Source organism: Plasmodium coatneyi, chromosome 13, assembly GCF_001680005.1.
Source record: "Plasmodium coatneyi strain Hackeri chromosome 13, complete sequence".
NCBI classification, from domain to species: Eukaryota; Apicomplexa; class Aconoidasida; order Haemosporida; family Plasmodiidae; genus Plasmodium; species Plasmodium coatneyi.
In genome coordinates this window covers 439997-457626 of record NC_033568.1, presented here as the reverse complement: position 1 = coordinate 457626, position 17630 = coordinate 439997, and the positions used below count along the sequence as shown (strand labels likewise).

The window sequence follows — 17630 nt, the reverse complement described above, 5'->3', positions numbered from 1 at the left end:
TGGCTTGGTATTCCCTTCTCCCCCCCAATCTTGCATTACCAGTGCAGCTAGGAGGTGCTTTCCGTTAGAGCCTTCAACTGGAGGAGTACCCACTGGACGTGTTAAAGTGGCGCGAGTCGGAAGAGGAGGAGAAGGAAGGGGCCCGAGAGGAAGACTCAGAAGGAATAGAAAACATTTTGTAGTCGAAGCTGTTGATGTACTTTAGGTCTCTCAGTTGAATGGCTTTCTCCTTATCATTGTGGTACGCATTGATATTGTCATCGTAAATGTTAATATATAGATCGAAGCAATCTGAGAAGCATATGTGGTGTGGAAGTTTACTAAGTGGTTGGCGTCGTTCCACATTTTCGGATAAGCAGGATTCTAGAAAATCTTTCACATCCTCGTCGAAATTGAGGTAGTCGAATTTGTCCCCTGTGAAGGTGTCAATAAGTGCTTCTTCGAAGACTTTTCCAATCATGTAGGAGTAAGCTTTCTCTAACCGCGTCCTATCTTCGAGGAGAAAGCAATTCGTCATGGGGGCACCGTCCAGGGGGGAACTTCCACCATTTGCTGGGTCATTTGGACAGTCTAATCCGTCACCGCTTTTTTCGCGTGCCTCCCCGATAACCTCGGGCGGGAGGTAATGCCAAAGCGTTTTGCTGTACGTGCGTGTGGCGATTGTCTCATCGATGTTATCCAGGAGGAAGAGAACAGACTCCGCAGACAGCAACCCCAGGGGGATGCCGCCATTCACCATGAGGCTGTCCTCCTTAACAAAGATGCGCGAACACTTAAGTATGATCAACGTGGGGATGTTTAAAAAACTCATAACGACCTTTATAACCTTTAGCATAATGCACTTGAGTTTGAAGACCCGGAGTTTTAAGTCGATACCGGAGAGGAACTCGCTGTAGATAAATTCGTTCAGTGGGGTTCCATTAATGTATTTTGTTTTTTCGATGAATCTGTTGGTGATTTCCACTGAGATGGGGACATACAAGCATTCCACTTGTTTCTCCTTGATTTCTGTTTGGAAGTTTAGCAGAGCGGCGTTTATTTCGGCTTCGATTCGTCCCAGGTGGGGTGCTTCCCCCTGTGGGTCCGTGCGCTGCATCTGCCAGGAATGATCACCACCCGTCGTACACCTGGACGGGGGGGCATCACCACCCAGACGGATTTGTTTAAACTTGAGCACACAAAACAGCTCCATCTCGGTGCAGTATACCTGCCACACGAAGGAGTGAGAATGCACCCCTAGAAAATTCATGAACTTTACCCCCTTTTTATAGGGAGGCAGTTCCTTCTTGCACGACTCGATTATTTGTACCTTATCCAAGTGCTTCTGTTCACATGTGATTTCCTCTAATTTGCTGTAAATGTTCTTCTTTGTAAACTCATAGTAGAGGTCCTTCGTGTAGTAGACCAGTTTGTCCAACCGATTCAGGTGGTGGTAGTTTTCTATCTCATCCCAGTGGGTCTCCTGTAGAAAGTTCATTTGCTGGTAATGTATGAACTCCAGTTTGGTGTTAAGGATGTACTGGAGGGTTCCGTTTTTCCTGCGCAGGGTTTGCGAGGGGTGGGGATCCCCCGATTCAGCTCTTCCACTTGCTTCTTCACTCGCTTCTCCGTCCGTTTTTCCGTCCGTTTTTCCGTTCGTTTCTTCTTGCGCTTTTCCCGCCTCTTGTTCGTTCCCTCCCCCCGGTAGGAACACCCGGTGGACATCCAAAATGTCGCCCATGCCGAGCACGAAATTGGCGTTGGAGAAAATCGAGTTCTTGTGCATCCGCCCCAGGAAGAAGTTATACTTGTTCAGCAGAAGCTTCATGCTTTCCATTACCTCCAGGGACATATAAAACTGCTCATGCGAAACCTCCAGGATGTGAAAAAAATAATAGTAGTAATCGTATAAGGTCATTTCCTCGAAGGAACTTTCCACGATATTACTAACAGACACGTTTTCGAACTGGTCCAACAAATCAACGAAGGAGAATTTATGATAAGTTAGGATGAGGTAGAGAAGCATGTCCATGTGTGATGGCTTCATTAAAAGGTAGTAGATCATTTGTAGGTTTATGCCAGAGGTTCCTTCACACAGGTAATGCATCATAATGCTGAAGTAGTCGTTGTTGCTCTTTAGCATTAGTTGGTTGTTCTTAACGACGAAGTAGAGGTAGGACTCCTTCTGCTCCGTTATTCTGCTGACCAGGTCGATCACGTCCGCATCGTTCTTGCACTCGTCAAGAGTTTTCCCCGGGGGGGAGCGGCCCGTTGGAGACTGTCCCGTTGGGGATTTTCCCGCTGGAGATTGTCCCGTTTGTGATCCCCCCACGTGTAACATCCCCACTTGTGATGCACCCACATCTGATCGCCCCTCCCTGTCGTACACAATTTGGATCCTCTTCTTCTCGTTCTTCCTCCTGTCACTGCTGTTGTTAATGTTAAAAATGAACAGTTTCTTCTTCTCGACCCCATTTTCATCTACGATAGTGAGTGGCTTCTGCGGTATTGTCAGCGTGTCTATTTTGAATTCATCGAACTTCAGTTTGAGCTGGTCCAGGATGAGGTCTTTTTTTCGGCTATCAATTATTACTTTATTGCTATATAGGATTTCTTCTTTCCCTTTGCATGTGACCCTTTTGCTGTTTTTCTCGGGGTTCAAGCTTTGGGGTGGGTTATGCTTGCTTCCATTTTTTTCTTCCCAGTACGGGTTCTCCAGGCCGGGCAGGAGGTCCCCTTCCTGCTCGCTTCTATTATCCCTGAGGTAGATATCCGTGGTTTGGCTATCCTCCCGGTTTTCTAAACGACCACAATGGTGCTGATATGGGTAATCAGAGTGAAAAGGATCGTCCTCATCATCTTCGTCGTGCTGTATCAAGTCCTCTATGTCCTCCTTGTGGGAGTAATTCACCACCCTGTCGATGAAGGTGTACCCAAAGGTAGACGTCTCACATACGTTCGGAGAGATTTCTTCCTGTCCACCCCTTTTACTTTCACTTGTTTCACACAAAAAATCTTTCTTCCTTTCAATTATTTGATTGAACTTATCTATTTTTTCCTTTATGATTGGGTCGTTAAAGGAGAATAAATTTGATATGTTGTCCTTTCTTTTTTGTTCATATATTAGTTTTTTCAGGCAGGAAAAATCTGGGAGTTTTTGCTGTCCCTTGGTGACCCTTCGCTTGCCCCTAGTGTTTTTTTCGCCTCGCTTGCTCCTTGTGTTCCTTTCGATTCGCTTGTTGATTGTGTTCTCCGAAACTTTCGCGCTACGTAGGTGGCAGCCCGCCTTCATGCTTTTTCCCTTCCTCGGCGCCATGACAGGTTACTGCATGGTGTGCTCACGTGGGGGGGCGCACCAGTGCTGACGTTCGGCGTTCCTTCTTCGCTAATTTCCACACACAGCAGGGTGTGTGTTGATCCGTTAATATGATAATGTGTTGTAACGTTGTTACGTTGCTATGTTGTTACACTAGTGTGTGTATGCTCAATTTATTATTATTTTTTTTTTTACCCTTCTGTTATAGCTAGCCAACTGTGCCAACAAGGACAAAAGGCTCGCACTCCCAACACATGAACACACTTCACAAACTGCGCAGTGACAAAGAGAGTCCCCTCCTGCGTGTAAAACGAAAAAATAAATGCCAAGTTACTTTGTATGCCGCTTAAAGAATCTCACGTGGGAAATGCAAACCAGCTTGTCAAACACACACGGTGGGGTGAAACAAAAAAGTTGCACTATACACTCCTCTTTGAGTATCCTTTTTTTTCGCGGAAATTACAAAAAAAAAAAAAAAAAAAAAAAAAAAGTTGAGCACACATATAGGTGTAGGTGCGTAATCCTCGTCGCTAAGGCAGAAACAACAAATGTGTCGTATGGCATGGGTGCAGATCGATCGATCAGTTTCGCGTGGAGGAACATCCTGTGCGGGGTCACCTCATGTATAGGACCCTCCCCCCGCCTCTTCCAAACCATGAAGAGGAAAATAATAGGGGAGAAAATTTCCCCAATGGGGCTTCGACTGCCCAAATGATACATAATTAAAAAAAAAAAAAAAAAAAAAAAAAAATTAATAATCAGCACAAGGAAGGGAAAAACAAAGAGATTTAAACTTGGTAACAAGGTACCTCTCTATCGACACATCCTTGCTCCTAGTTTATCTCTTGATTCCGTGTTGCGGATTATTCTTCTTCTTGAAATGTATAAAATATTAGGGTTTCCAAAAAGGTTACAAGGTATGCAGTCGGATTGATGGCGCCAAAAAAAATGGGGTGGACAAGCGTTGGACAACCCTCACGGGGGGTATATACCCTTGACACTGCGCGACGAAAAACTGGGCAAGGAGAGAACACACACTAATGTGCATGCATAACCGTGTATGCAAGATCCCGGGAGAGGCGTTATTTAAAAAAAGAGCTTCCATCTGATGGCACGCTTGAATGGGAACAAGGGGACGACCTTCCTTTTTCGAGGAACTGTGCCAAGTGGCGGCGCAACAAACAAAAAAAAAAAAAAAAAAAAAAAAAAAAAAAAAAAATTAATAGTAACAGTAATAGTAATAGTGACTGAGATGATGCAAAAAAGTGGAACAAAACAACAACCCATGGAGTGGTATCCCAAATGGGGAGGACCTCCTCCTTGAGTGACCTCCTCATAATACGTACACACACACCTGCCACTATCGCTGCTCATATGTCGACCAGGACAAACGCTTCCCAAAGGTCCTCCGTCAAGCAAATTCTCAGCTCATGTTTTGTGATAGCCTTTATCTCCGTGCCACATTCGTGCAGGTCAGGCGAAAAAACATCCCCATATGCACAGGCCTCGATGAAAAAGGACCTCTGATCGAAAACTAAAATGTCCACACCTTTACAAATGATGTATTCACTGCCATACAAGAAGTGGCATTCGGTTAAAAAGTTATACAGTAAGTCTTCCAGGGTTTCGCCTCTAGCTGTTATGTGCCTTGATAATTTTGGCTCCACTTTATTCAAGTTACACATATAATTAAACATTGATACGCATGCAGACTCGAAGCACTCCTTTAGGGTCTTTCCGTAACTGTGTAGGATGACATCGGCTGGGTGGTCCAGGTATTCGTACTGGTATGTCTTTTCGAGTTGGTCGTCCTTTATTTTCTTATTCCCATAGGGCAGAGCCACATTCTGCGTGCTTGCCTCTTCGCTGCCGTCAATATGAACGCTGCTCCCGCTTTTGCCGCTGTCGTACCCACTCTGCTTGCCGTTATCCTCCGACTCTATCTCGTCACTACTGACGCTGTCCCTACCAACTCGTCGCCTCCCCCTCTGGGGCAAGGAACGAATTTCATTGCTGGGGGGTTGCTTCATATTTCTAGCGCGGTGTGCGTTCGCATGTTGAGGTATGCAACAAAGCGGTGTATCCTATGCGAGGAGGTAGATTCTCCAATTTGGGCAAACTCAAATGAGCTGTAAAAAGTACATCAACGTGGACACAATCCCTATCTTGTAATGTTGCAAAAAAAAAAAAAAAAAAAAAAAAAAATTCACATCTTTTCACCTAATGAAAAGTGGATGAATAACATTTCCATGTGATTAGAACAAAACGAACTTCTTGAATACAGGCACCGCTTCCAGAGTAGAAGGTCCCTTCAAGGAGTGCATCATTTGGAGAGCAAGTTTCTTTTGCGTGCCTTAAAATTTACATGAACGAACTCGCGTACGTGTGTCAATACACCCTTTTTTTAAATTCATTTACGCGTTATATGACCATGTGGGGGGGAGCGAGGAAAATCCTAAATTGGGAACAAAGGAGGAACAATATAATGCTCCTCTACGCGTGACACATACACGGAAATATACATGTGTATGCAGTACCCCACATGTGGAAAAGGTTGAACGCACTTTGCCTTTTTGAAGTGCCATTTGAATATTTTTCTTTTTTCTTCTTCCTCCCAGGGGGCACATTCATTTTTTTTCGGGGGAAGTTCACCCGTTAGCTTTGCAAAAAAAAGGGAGATCGGGGCGAAGCCGTCGCAGAGGGGAGTGATCGTTCGGGGGCAGACACAGAGAAGGGCAACAAGGCAGGTTACCTGTACGGAGTAACTCAGCAGCAGCGCCACTGGTGCGGAAAAGAGGACGCAAACTACCACGTGGAGAAGGGACACCCGTGTGGGCTTCTCCCCAGTGGGGTTACCCCGAGCACGTTTATGCCGCCAAACGATTCCAAATGAATGGACGCACAATGCCCCCTGTGCAGTCATCCAGTTTGAGAAGTCTTCACCGAATTGAACTTCGGAGGGGTACACATAGACCCACAGACACGCACATGCATGAACCGATCGGGTTCATCCTTTTTTGGTAAAGAGGGAGGGGGGCCTCTTCACCTTGGGGGGTGACATAAGACAACATCTACCTGTGCAGAGATGCAGCGAATAGTTCTCACGTATGTTGTGTGGAACGATACGTGGAACTGCGTCGGTGTGGCCCCACGTTAGTGCAATGTGTTGATCTGTTCGAAGCTGCGTGAACCCACTTGAAGCTTCGTTCAGCTCTGCTGAAGGCAGAATGGCGCCGCTTAGAAGGTCGCCCCCAAAATGAGGTGCCTAGCTTTTTTCCTGCTGCTGTGCACGACGCTTGTAAGAGGATTCGTCATCAGCGACCGCAAGGGGGGCCCCCTGAGCGCGACGCAGAAAAGCCCTTTGATCGAGCGAAGACACAAAGGGATCGTTTCAGGGAGGAAGAAAAGGCACCTGAATCTTTTTAAAGAAGAGGAGGTGGAGGAGAAGTACAACATGATCGACACGATTAACAGTCTCTTGGGGAAGGTGAAGCGGCAGTTTAATATAGACTTCGATGTGGAGGAGGAGAAGCAGGCTCGGGCTAAGAGGCAGAATAACAACGAGGAGCATGGCATGGATGGAAAAGGTGACCCAACTAAGCAGCTGCAGCGACGCGATCAAAACGAACTGAGAGGAATCTTCGGCACCATGATGGATGGGAGCTTCAAAATAGGAAGAGCAAACACCATGTTTAAAGAACTGAAGGAGGAAAAAAAACTGGTGGACAAAAAGTACAAGGCGCTAATTAATAGGAAGCTTTACCTGAGGTATAAACAATTCAAGCAACTAGAGGAGGACATAAAGAACGGAATCTTCAAATCTCCCTACAATGAAGAACAGAAGAAGTTCCTGCAAAACGTGATGAAGGAACAGGAGGAAGCCATAGAACCCATCATTGAAGAAATCAAAAAGGTGGAAAAGAACAAATACCTAGTGTATGACGAAAAGAACGAACAGCTAGTCAAACTAAGGGAAGAAATCCAAAAAAAAATTAACGAAGTAAATGTGAAATACCAAGAGGAAGCCATAAAATTGGGGATTAAAAAAGTTATGGATGATTTATATGAACAGACAAAAACCCCGCTGGTTTGGGACTTGACACAGATGGATTGGCCCAGGGCCATTTACCCATTAATTAACGACATGAAGCTTAAGGCGGATGTCTACTGGGAATCAACAGTTGTTGGAGGGAATAGGGAAAAGAATGAGTACTTCATTACTCCTTTTAACATACCCTCTATGGAGGACAAAAAGAGGAGACGGAAGGGGAGAGGAGTAGGAAGTAAAAGGGGAGGATCATCCGGAAGAGGAATGAAAGGACAAAAAAGTAGAAGTGGAGGGTCCATCCCCATAGGCTTTGAAGGGGGTCAAACACCATTGTATAGAAAATTGCCAAAATTTGTTGCCGCCCCAATGGGACCAGGTTACCACTTCAACCGGTATGATTACGAATTAATTCCACTCAACTTAATTAACTTGGCCTACACAAGAAGTGGACAGAAGAAGTACCTCGAAATTGACTGGAATGTGATAGACAAAATGGGACTGCAGATAGGAAAGTATAAACGGAAACACCCCATTAAGGTCGTCGGGTGTAATTTGAAGAAGTACAAAATGAAGCACGGCTTCGACTTTGAGTTTTACGCGAAGTATGTCATCGTGAAGGCGCACTCCTTTACAGTTAAGGCGGCGCGTGAAATTATTAGGCTCGGGGGGAGGTGCCTCTTGCTGAAGAAGAACACGCAAGACATTGTGTACGCAGAGTACAACCCCGACGATGAGAACTTGAACAGGATTCCGCGCCGAATTGTCTTCTCTGGGAAGCCCTCCAAGTATGAGCGGAAGTTGCACTGGTTGAAGCGGGTGAAGATGGAGGAGCAGCGCCGCGCGGAAGAAAGTCAAGCAAACGAAACGAACGAAGAAAATGAAGCAAACGAAACAGACCAAATGAACGAAGTGGATGAATCAGAATTGCCCAGCACAGGGGAGAAGTGATAACCCCGCAAAAGTGAACGGATGACGGACGAACGTGCTAGCCAAAATGGCGCGCACAACAATTTGCAAAAATTTGCAAAAAAATATGAATATTTTTTTTTTTTTTTTTTTTTTTTTCAACTTTTTGCATGAACTGTTCATAAAAAAAATGCAAAAGGGAAAAGCAAATATAGCTAGCTTGTTCAGGCAAAAAAAGTTAGACGTAAATGTGCACACGCACCAGTGAGAAAAAAAAGGCAAACACTTGGAGGTTGTGAAACGTGTTGTAGTTGTTAAGCGGTAGCGTGAGGGAGAAGTTGTGCCTGTGTGTGTCCAATATCCCGACTGGACGGCTGTACGTACTGCTAATATAAGGAAAACAAAAAAAAGAAGAATAAAGAAGAAAGAAAAAACATCACTTCAGCGTTAACTTGGCAGGACGGACACCCGTCCTTCCAACGTCAGTGCAAACGACGAGGAGTCCCCCTCGTGTGCACGCCTTTCCTTTTAAGTTAACTCACTCTGCGCATTAATAAAGGCTCATGCGCCAAGTGGAGGGTAGGGACACCCTAGCCCCGTCTATCCTTCAGGAAATTAAAAAGGAGAATATGAAACGCAATCAGCGCATTGCAAAAAACCTTCTGTACGTTCTGGTCCATTTGACTTGGCAAAATATTGTTGGATACGCAAATGTCAAATAAGTGAACATAGGTAATTAAAATTTGTTCACTGAGCATGGAGTTTACGTAGTTCATGTGATTATCGATAATCTCCAGGATGTTCAAAAATTGCTTATCCATGTGGGGCACACATTTGCACTTCAAGTCGTTCAGCAGTAAATTAATTGCATTTTTGAATATGCTAAGCGTGTCCGAATGGAGGACTTCCTTTAAGTTAATTTCCACGCAGCACTTCATCTTCTGAGTCATTTCGCCAGGTGGGGTGTACTCCTGTTGCGTGTACTCCTGTTGCGTGTCCTCCTTTTGCGCGTCTTCCTTTTGCATTTCTTCCCTTTGTGCGTCTATATTTAGGGAACCCAATTGTTTACTCGTCTGATCACCCCCTTCGTTGCCGTTCTGAGCGTCCGTCTCGCCATACGTGGGGGAGGCCATGTCCGTGCCGAGTTGGTGCGTCCGGTCCGCGTTGAGGGATTCTTCCCCATTGAGGGTTTCCCCACCGTTGGAGCTTTCTGCGCCACTGAAGGTTTCTCCACCGTTTGGGAGCACGCTCGAAAAGAGGAGTGAATCGTGCTCGCGCAGGTCCCTCAGCTTCTTCCTCCTGAAGTCGCAATTCTTGCACTTCTTCCCCTCTGCGTGATTGCAACTTTTACTTTTTTTAACAAAAAGGGCACCCCCATTTATGCCTGCCCTTTTTTCACTTAGGAAACTTTTTTTTTTTAAGTTCTTTCGGTTCAACCTGGAGCCATGTTCCTTACTGAACACCTTACTTGGCAGTTGCTTTAAGTTCATTTTTAGGAGTCCACTTTGTTTGGCATACAGGGTGCTTTTGTTCTTCGTTTTTTTTTGTTGTCTCATGTAGCTCAGGATTTTTCTGCCTGGGAATTTCACCATACTCGTTTTGCCCTTCCCATGGATGTCTTTATTGCAGTTGAGGATTCTTTTGCGAAGGGTATGCTTCTGGAGCGTGTTCTCTTCCTTGGGTGTTTTATCATCACCTTGCTTACTCGAATTGTTTTCCTCTATTTGATCATTCTCGCTGGCGGTACGTATAGGGGGTATATCATAATCGTCCGTCTTGTTCATGTTCCCGTTGTTTCTGTTAACACTGGAGGGACTCTTCCCATTTTCATCTATGGTGCATAGGTTCTCCTTCCCCAAAGGTTCTTCCTCACTTAGGCAAGTATCATTGCATTCATCCATATGAAGAGGATGCTGGAAGTTTTCCTCTATGGACAACGCCATTTTTGTGTTTGTGGGTGTTTCCCTATGATTCGGACAAGTACTGGAGGGACTACCTTCTACGGCGTGCTGCCCAGCAATGTCGTCCATTTCATGGTCGTTTCTCACATTGGAAATAGTGCCGTCCAAGATGTTCGAGGCTTCACTTTGGTCTTCCCCGTGGTTGTTGGTGGTGCCATCTGTGTGCAACCCATTTGGTGTGTCCCCGTAGATGCCATGCTGTTCCTCTGATTTGTAAAATCTACCTTTCGTAGAGGCGTTGCAGCTGGTAGTAGAAGTGTAATGAGCATGCCCCCTTCTCAACCCCCTTGTTTGAGTGGTACATTTCTTTTCACCTTTAATTTTTCTACTAACACCGTTCCCATTACTGGGTTCCTTTTTAATCTTCTTCTCCCTGACTTTACAATTAGGGGATCTATATTTCCTCTTAAGGTTAATTATGGGATCGTGATTCATCTCTAGGAATTCACTATTTAGGTTCCACTTGAGGGGTTTGTTAAAATCCTCATTTATGCTGTTGTAGATGTAATTTATTTCCTTCGTTTTGATGGTTTTAATGGCTAGTTTCCTCGCTTCGTGGAAGCCAAACTTTTGCACAGAGTAATACTTTCTTGCAGATTTAGTCCCTTCAGCCCACCTGGCTTCCCAACTGTTTTTGTGCAAATCGTACCAGACGCCGGACACCCTGGGGAGACACTTGGCCAGGTTCCTCAAATCCTGAGCGCAGATATCCTCTTCCTCTTTTTTTATTCCATTTTTGAAACACCTCTTCACGAAGGTAACGTAGTTTTCCAGGTCTAACTCCTTTAGCAGCTCGTCCGAGTCCCCCAGGCTGGTGGTCATTTCGGGCAAAAAACAATAGCGTGGAAAAACAGCGCGGTAGAGCAACACGGTGAAGTAACGCGGTAGAGCAACACGGTAAAGTAACGCGGTAGAGCAACACAGTAAAGTAACACGGTAAAGTAACACAGTAAAGGGAGCTTGAGGGAAATGCCAAATCGTTTACCCCTTCAAGCAAGAAGAAAACAGTGCTAGGAGGACCATTCGCATATCGTCCAGCGATTGCATCGGTTAGCTGCTGCGTCTATACGAACAGGACGTTGTGGGGAAAGTGTTTGTGTCAGTCGGAATCCAATCGCACACGCGAAGGAATACGCACAAAAAAAAAAACAGGCACACCCTCGTGGAGATGTGTAGGCACATCCTGCACGTTATTTTCCAAGAGGTTCTTTCCCCCCGTCGGTAATTTTTTTTCTAAGCGGTTATTCGCATCGCCTGTCCCCTCCCCTTCGAGTGGACCATAAAATGACTTAAACGGTGTAACATTCACCTTCACGCTCGTGAGGGATGTACAGAGAGTTGCTTCTTTTTTTTTTTTTTTTGCAACACCCCCAACACAGGGAATTGTGTGATAGGCTGGAAATTATTTCGCTGTTTTGTTCTTGCTTTGTTCTACTCGTTGGTTGTTTCGTTCGTTCACTCACTCATCACTTGGTTACTTCAATGTTTTTTTTTTTTTTATTTTTGCGCGCAGTGAGGGGAAATCCACATGCAGGTTGCATATGTCGGTTGTGTTTCCGATTAGAAAAAAAAGTTGCCTTCCGTTGCAGGTGTGCTATGCATGTGGCCACTGCACATGTGCAGGTCACCTTTTTGCGCAATTGCCACATAGAGAAAGTGCTTCACCCTGCATGCATCAATGCAGCAGAGTAGCGGTAGAGTATATTAGCGCCGCACATGCGCGCGCTAAGACAAAGGCAGTCACAAAGGGGGAAACTGAAAAAAAAGCGAGGCGAAAAATGGGCATTCTGCTTATGCCCCCCCGTAATTTATACCTAGCCTTAGGAATAATTGAGGGGGAAAAAAAAAAAAAATTTGTAGAAATAAGCGAATATTTTAAGTGCCCCCTTCATGGGTTATTAAAAAAAAATGCAGCATTGTGGGTGGGGGGGTGTATGGTAACTACTGCAACTGGACGCGATTAATTCTACTTGGTTCACTTCTCAGGTGACTGTGCATTCCTTCGCGTTTTGCGGGCAAGCCCTATGTAGGAGCGTTCATTTGTTTTTTTATGATTAAGAGCAATCACGAAAAAAGTCATCAGGAGTCGCAGAACTTGCGCGTGGGTATGCCTGGGTATACCCCTTCATTTCCGCAATTTTCCGCAAATTTCCACACACTTTACGCATTTACACACAGTTACTCTTTTTTTTTTCCCCTGCCCGTGGGGTACCTCTTCGCCGAGTATTCCTTTTCGCAAAATGGTTCTTAAAACTGGGCGAGAGCGGCGAATGTGTAAAGTGTCTGTGTATGTTCATGAACAAGTGCATGCGCAGGTGTTAACCTTTTCACTTTTTATTCTCTCTAGGATTTCTCTGCATGTTCCTTTGTTCACATTTCGTATGTTTTTTTTTCCCTTACACATCCCTGCGTTTTATGTTTTATTTTACACACCGCACACACATTTATGTAAATCAAAAATGGAAGCAATACTTTTTTTTTTTTTTTTTTTTCGATAAAGAAATGTAGAAATGTCGCTATTTTTTGAGCCAATTGTGGGGAACACTTCTTCCCCTTCCTCCTCTTCTACTTGGCTTCCCAATTTGTGCATCATTTCTGTACCCCCTGACGCCCAGCTATTTGCACATCTTCCTATTTCATTTCGAAATCGATTTGTTAGACGTTAGCAGAAAAGGGACAGACAAGTTGGGGTACCGTGAAGGGATGCAGCCGGTTTGATGAGGCGCTAGCGGCGGCAGCGCGATTCCGCAGTTCGTTTTCGCCCTCACACATGTTGCCAAGAACTTCCAAAAATGTGAGCAGTCAGGGAAAAAAAAAAAAAATGGCGAGGAAAAAGCGCGCAAAGGATTCTCCCGTTGGGGGGTTCCTATCCATTAGTTTAGCTCGTTCGGCTCAACTTACCCGCTTTTTGCAATAAGCTACATTTCGGCCTTCTGCTCAGCGCCGCGTCGCACACTGCGATAACACGTCTGACGCGCCTTTTAAAAAGCACTCTATGTTTCTATACCAATTGGACGCATTTCCCTCGGTGTGCGAATACCACCCTGATTACACACTCCCACGTTTGCCAGCTTCACCAATTTTGAAGCGCAAAATGTGTGTGCATATTGGGAAATAGGAGAATATTTTATTGTCCTTTATTTTACTTGATTTTATATATTTTATTTATTTATTTTTTCCTGAACGGGTCAGGTAAAAATGGATCAAAAATTTTCACATTAAAAAAAAAAAAAAAAAAAAAAAAAGCTAGCTATCTACCCATCTAGATAGCATGGAATTTAAAAAGAAAGCTTTTCACCCCAGGAGGTTAATCACAAAATTTAGCAGCTCATCACCCGTCGGGTGGAACTTATGTTTTTACTTTCATTTTACCGTCATGTATGATGGCCCGACAGCGCATACAATATGGGAGACGCAGTTTATGTTATTCTCCTTTTCAAAAAAAAAAAAAAAAGGAATAAATGGATATGTTCACCATTTTGGCAAACGACAATTACACCCAGTGGGGTGTGGTGCGTGGTGCGCTTTTACGTTTTTGCGTCCAAATGGGTTGAATAACAGACAAAGGAAGGAGAGAAAAAAAGAGCTAGGCACAAACGTATGCAATGAATCCTCCAATAAGTATTCCAACCCGCTTTCTGACGTTCGAATAGGGCAATGACAAACAAGTACACACAACGTTACTCCTCCACGATGGGAGGCATAAACGGACAAACTGATCCCATATGAGTGGCTAAAAAATTCCCGTTTCTTCACTTCACAGTGCCGGAGATTATGGCCCCCATGAATGGTTCGACGGGGCCAATGTTATATTTCCTCTTCCGTAGGGCTGCAGACGTTCACGCGTTGCCGTTGGGGGGGGGAAGAAATTGAAGTGAAGTGAAGCCACGTCGTAAAAAATAGAAGAAAGAGGTACACACTGGACGTTGCACAGTGATACCTTCTACAATCGCTTACCGGAGCCTTTGGGGTACGAGCGGGACGCTTCCCTTCCTAGTAGGGGCCATTCAACTGAAAGGGGAAAAAAAAAAAAATAAATAAATAAAAAGCATACACATAAACGTAAGCGTAATCCTGTGCACACGTGTAAAGGATCCCCAACACGCACACGAATTCTTGCCTTGCGTCTTACAACCACAACACGGCTACACAATTTTGCCAAAAGAAAAGCAAACAATTTTTAACCATCGCACTCTTCAGCGTAAGCCCTTTTCATTCCCCTTTCGAATGATACAAATAATTTTTTCTTTGCACATGGACCCGCATAATTTTGGGGGGCAACACAGTACTACAAATTGGAAAAAAAAAAAAAAAAAAAAAAATGGGTAATACAATAAATGGGTGTATGCACGTTGCTCAAGTTTGTCCACGTGTTACGTTTTGGTTGGTTCTCATATGTACAACCATGTCATTTTTTAAACTTGCACAACTGTTAAGAAGCGGCAGTGGCGTTTTAGCATTGGAGGGGGTATACCCCCCCTTTGGCTACGTATCTCTTTCAGGCACTACCTGTTCGCTCTTCGTCCATCCGTCTGGGCAGAATTGCTCGTAGTTAATCGGATTGGTAGCTACAAATAAAGTCATGTTAAAAAAAGGAGAACCATTTAAGGGGGGAGATAGAAAAGGAAGAGGGACATGCCACATGTCGAAAGAGTTGTAAAGGCAGCTGATGTGTGTGTGCTTGAATAAATCGATTTCACTTTGCGTTTTTTTTTTTATTTTTTGGGTGTTCTTTTTCGTTCCTTTGTTCTGCCTTTTTGTTCTCTTCGCGGTAGGGCATCTCACCTGAAGAACAGGACCACCTGACGCCACACTCATATGCCATACGCTCTTTCGACTTCAAGTTAGTCAGACCTTCAGTACGTGGGTGTCGGACCGATGTAACAAAAATTGCTACGCAGACTTGCGCGTAGGCATGTTATGCTCTCAGAGAGGGAGGTCGTAGAGAAGTTGCATCACTGTCTTCACAAGTTCAATTACCTATGAGTTTGGTTTCCTCCCCACATGGACCCATGTAGTTATCTGGGGGTAGACAGCTGAGAGCATTTCCGCAGGCATCCGATTTTACGAACCATCCGGTGGGACACGGCTGTTAAAGGAGAATTGCAAAAATGAAGAAAAAAGGGGACCAACCCTCCATGTGCTGTCCACTTAGAAAAAAGAATGGTCCTTCCAAGGATAGGGCAGTCATCATCATGGTGGTGAAAAGCATAATCGCTATATTTTTTTTTTTTTTTTTTTTTTTTCCATTCTTTGCTTACGTCGCTCATATCCACTTCGCAGGTCTTTACACATGGAAAGCTCACGTTGCACAGCTTTTCAAGTGCCACCTTCGCAGAGTAAAGGGAAAAATGGAGGGAGGAAAAATCGGTGTTCATCTCCGTTGGAGTGCTTCTATTGCATCCCCCAATGTAGCACTACGCTCTGAGCTCCCTGTCGTGTTATGCACACGTGGCGATGTGCCTCCGTGTTGTGGAGACCCGACCTTCATATCTTCGTCCACATTCAGTAAAGACATCCGAGAGAGACATGGTCCGGAGTATTTTACGGGGGCGTAGCAGCTCCCATCCTCTAATTTTTTCAAAAAAAAAAAAAAAAAAAAAGGAAAATTCCAAATGGGAGAAAAATGCGCAGTTCGAATGGTCAATGAATGGAACTCCTCTTTCTGTTACTCTCTTTGGTCCACCCCTAAAAGGAAGAAAAAAATAAATAATTGTTGAGCTGTTAACATTCCCTTGGAAAGAGTGAATGTTATCCACTCAGACTCATTTAGCCTTGTATTACTTGGGGGCACGCTCTAGAATAGTCCTTCTTGCACGACGTCTTGGAAAACGGGAGAAACACAATCAGATGAATGTGACTCTTTCATTGCATCGGTGGGGCCCCTTTACTGGATAGGGGGGTAAGGGAGAAACGGGGACATCCACACAAAGGCATTCCCCACAAAGGTATTCCCCATGCAGAATACAAACTTGCGTGTCTAACCATGCATGGCCAGTCCGTTCCGCACTTGTTGCTCCAAATTTCCTTCTGCGCATCAGTCATGTTGGAAAAGTCGTGGGACGGAAGACACGTTCCTGTTAAAGGATGGGAGGACGTATCAATTGTCAGGTGTTATCGGGTCGGGTGCTCTTCCTTCTGGACTGCTCTTGTCGTGTCGAGTTGCTGTAGAGGCCTCCCTGTCCCCACCTTCATAAATGGCCAGGGGACGGCACGTCTTCTCGTCCTCGGGAACCCACTGTTCGGGGCACTGGAGAGAGTAGTTCCTTTCGCACTGGTCTAGGCAGGGCCTTTTTTCAATGTGTGTGGGGTGTGATCATTTAGGAAGAAAAAAAAGAACAGAAGGACAGAAGCGGAAGTAGTAGCATCAGCAGTGTCTGCACCCCCTGCAGTAGTGGTGCGCCTCACCAGAAAATGTGGCACTCCCCTTCGAGCAACCTTTTCTGTGTCGTTTTGTTTTCCATTTGGAGGAAGCGAGGGCAGGGCCCTCGGTAGGATAACGGTGCAACGCACTCCTGGGAGGCGTTCACCTGATGCCAACCTGTGTGTGTTTGGGAGGGTGAGTGGGCGCTTGTCGAATGGAGAGCATACAGTAGGGAAGAAAAATGTGGTAGCTCATTCGCTCCTTAACGTACCCTCTGCGCATGGACGCCTTCACCAAAAAGGAAAAAAAAAAAAAAAAAAAAAAAAAAAAAAAAAAAAAAAAATATAATAATTGACATGAACATATATACGTGCGTAGGCATATCCAACCCCTTTCTCATTTTGTGGAGGATGGACAGCAGAAGGGGTGCGTGCTTAGGCTTGGTGGAGGCAACTCCCATACGAGTAGTCTTTGCGGCAGGTCCATGCATCTTGGGAAAGACCTGAGGCAAACATAGGTGAGTTTCCTTTTATGCTCAATTGCGCTGGGGTGCGCGCAGTGGGCGAGAAGGGAACCTCCCGCATTAACACGTACAAACACACAAATGCATATACATGTGAATACAACACACATCTGTGGTGGGTTGCCGCTCCCATCGGACCTCCCCTAATGGCCGACAGAGAGAAGAACAGGAGAACCCCCCTGAGAAAATTCCCCAGAAATGGGCCCATGACGTTTCGCCAGAAAAAAAGGGAAGTTAATTATTTGTCAATTCCTGGCGTGAGAAAAGTCCCTTTTCAGCTGTCCGGCAGTGACGTGAAAAAAAGGGAAGCCACTAAAAGGCGAAACGGGAAAGACACGCTACAGAGTTGTAACCCCGTTGTGGCAGTAGTCTGCTGGGTCATAGTACTTTGTTGGGTGACTGTTTGTCCTATGTTTGTCGGTTTGCTCACGCAACGGCGTAAATAGTGAGTCTCCCTTGCTCCGCGGAACTGTGCAAAGGGGGTAGAGGTACCCACCACGATGCGTAACCCACCTGTGTGTACGTACACCAAT

General features: G+C 45.1%; 5 protein-coding genes across 5 annotated transcripts; 1 reads left to right on the top strand and 4 right to left on the bottom strand.

Annotated features, from left to right (window-relative positions):
* Window positions 1-73: 73 nt before the first annotated feature.
* Window positions 74-3271, bottom strand: PCOAH_00048530 (Uncharacterized protein; the record flags this gene model as incomplete). The annotated part of the gene is made up of 1 exon (XM_020061636.1): window positions 74-3271. The coding sequence occupies one exon, from the start codon at window positions 3269-3271 to the stop codon at window positions 74-76; it is 3198 nt and encodes a 1065-aa protein (XP_019917180.1).
* A 1394-nt stretch (window positions 3272-4665) lies between these two features.
* PCOAH_00048520 (Uncharacterized protein) lies at window positions 4666-5325 on the bottom strand (the record flags this gene model as incomplete). The annotated part of the gene is made up of 1 exon (XM_020061635.1): window positions 4666-5325. One exon carries the CDS (start codon window positions 5323-5325, stop codon window positions 4666-4668), a length of 660 nt encoding a protein of 219 aa, XP_019917283.1.
* Window positions 5326-6551: 1226 nt separating this feature from the next.
* PCOAH_00048510 (Ribosomal protein L15) lies at window positions 6552-8291 on the top strand (the record flags this gene model as incomplete). Its single annotated transcript, XM_020061634.1, has 1 exon — window positions 6552-8291. One exon carries the CDS (start codon window positions 6552-6554, stop codon window positions 8289-8291), a length of 1740 nt encoding a protein of 579 aa, XP_019917386.1.
* Window positions 8292-8839: 548 nt separating this feature from the next.
* On the bottom strand, window positions 8840-11032 carry PCOAH_00048500 (AP2 family; the record flags this gene model as incomplete). The annotated part of the gene is made up of 1 exon (XM_020061633.1): window positions 8840-11032. One exon carries the CDS (start codon window positions 11030-11032, stop codon window positions 8840-8842), a length of 2193 nt encoding a protein of 730 aa, XP_019917120.1.
* Window positions 11033-13962: 2930 nt separating this feature from the next.
* On the bottom strand, window positions 13963-17089 carry PCOAH_00048490 (Uncharacterized protein; the record flags this gene model as incomplete). Its single annotated transcript, XM_020061632.1, has 14 exons — window positions 13963-14039; window positions 14168-14221; window positions 14396-14498; window positions 14720-14778; window positions 14996-15064; window positions 15191-15299; window positions 15472-15540; window positions 15696-15779; window positions 15995-16033; window positions 16196-16287; window positions 16400-16500; window positions 16619-16751; window positions 16846-16862; window positions 17037-17089. The coding sequence occupies 14 exons, from the start codon at window positions 17087-17089 to the stop codon at window positions 13963-13965; spliced, it is 1059 nt and encodes a 352-aa protein (XP_019917127.1).
* Window positions 17090-17630: the final 541 nt, after the last annotated feature.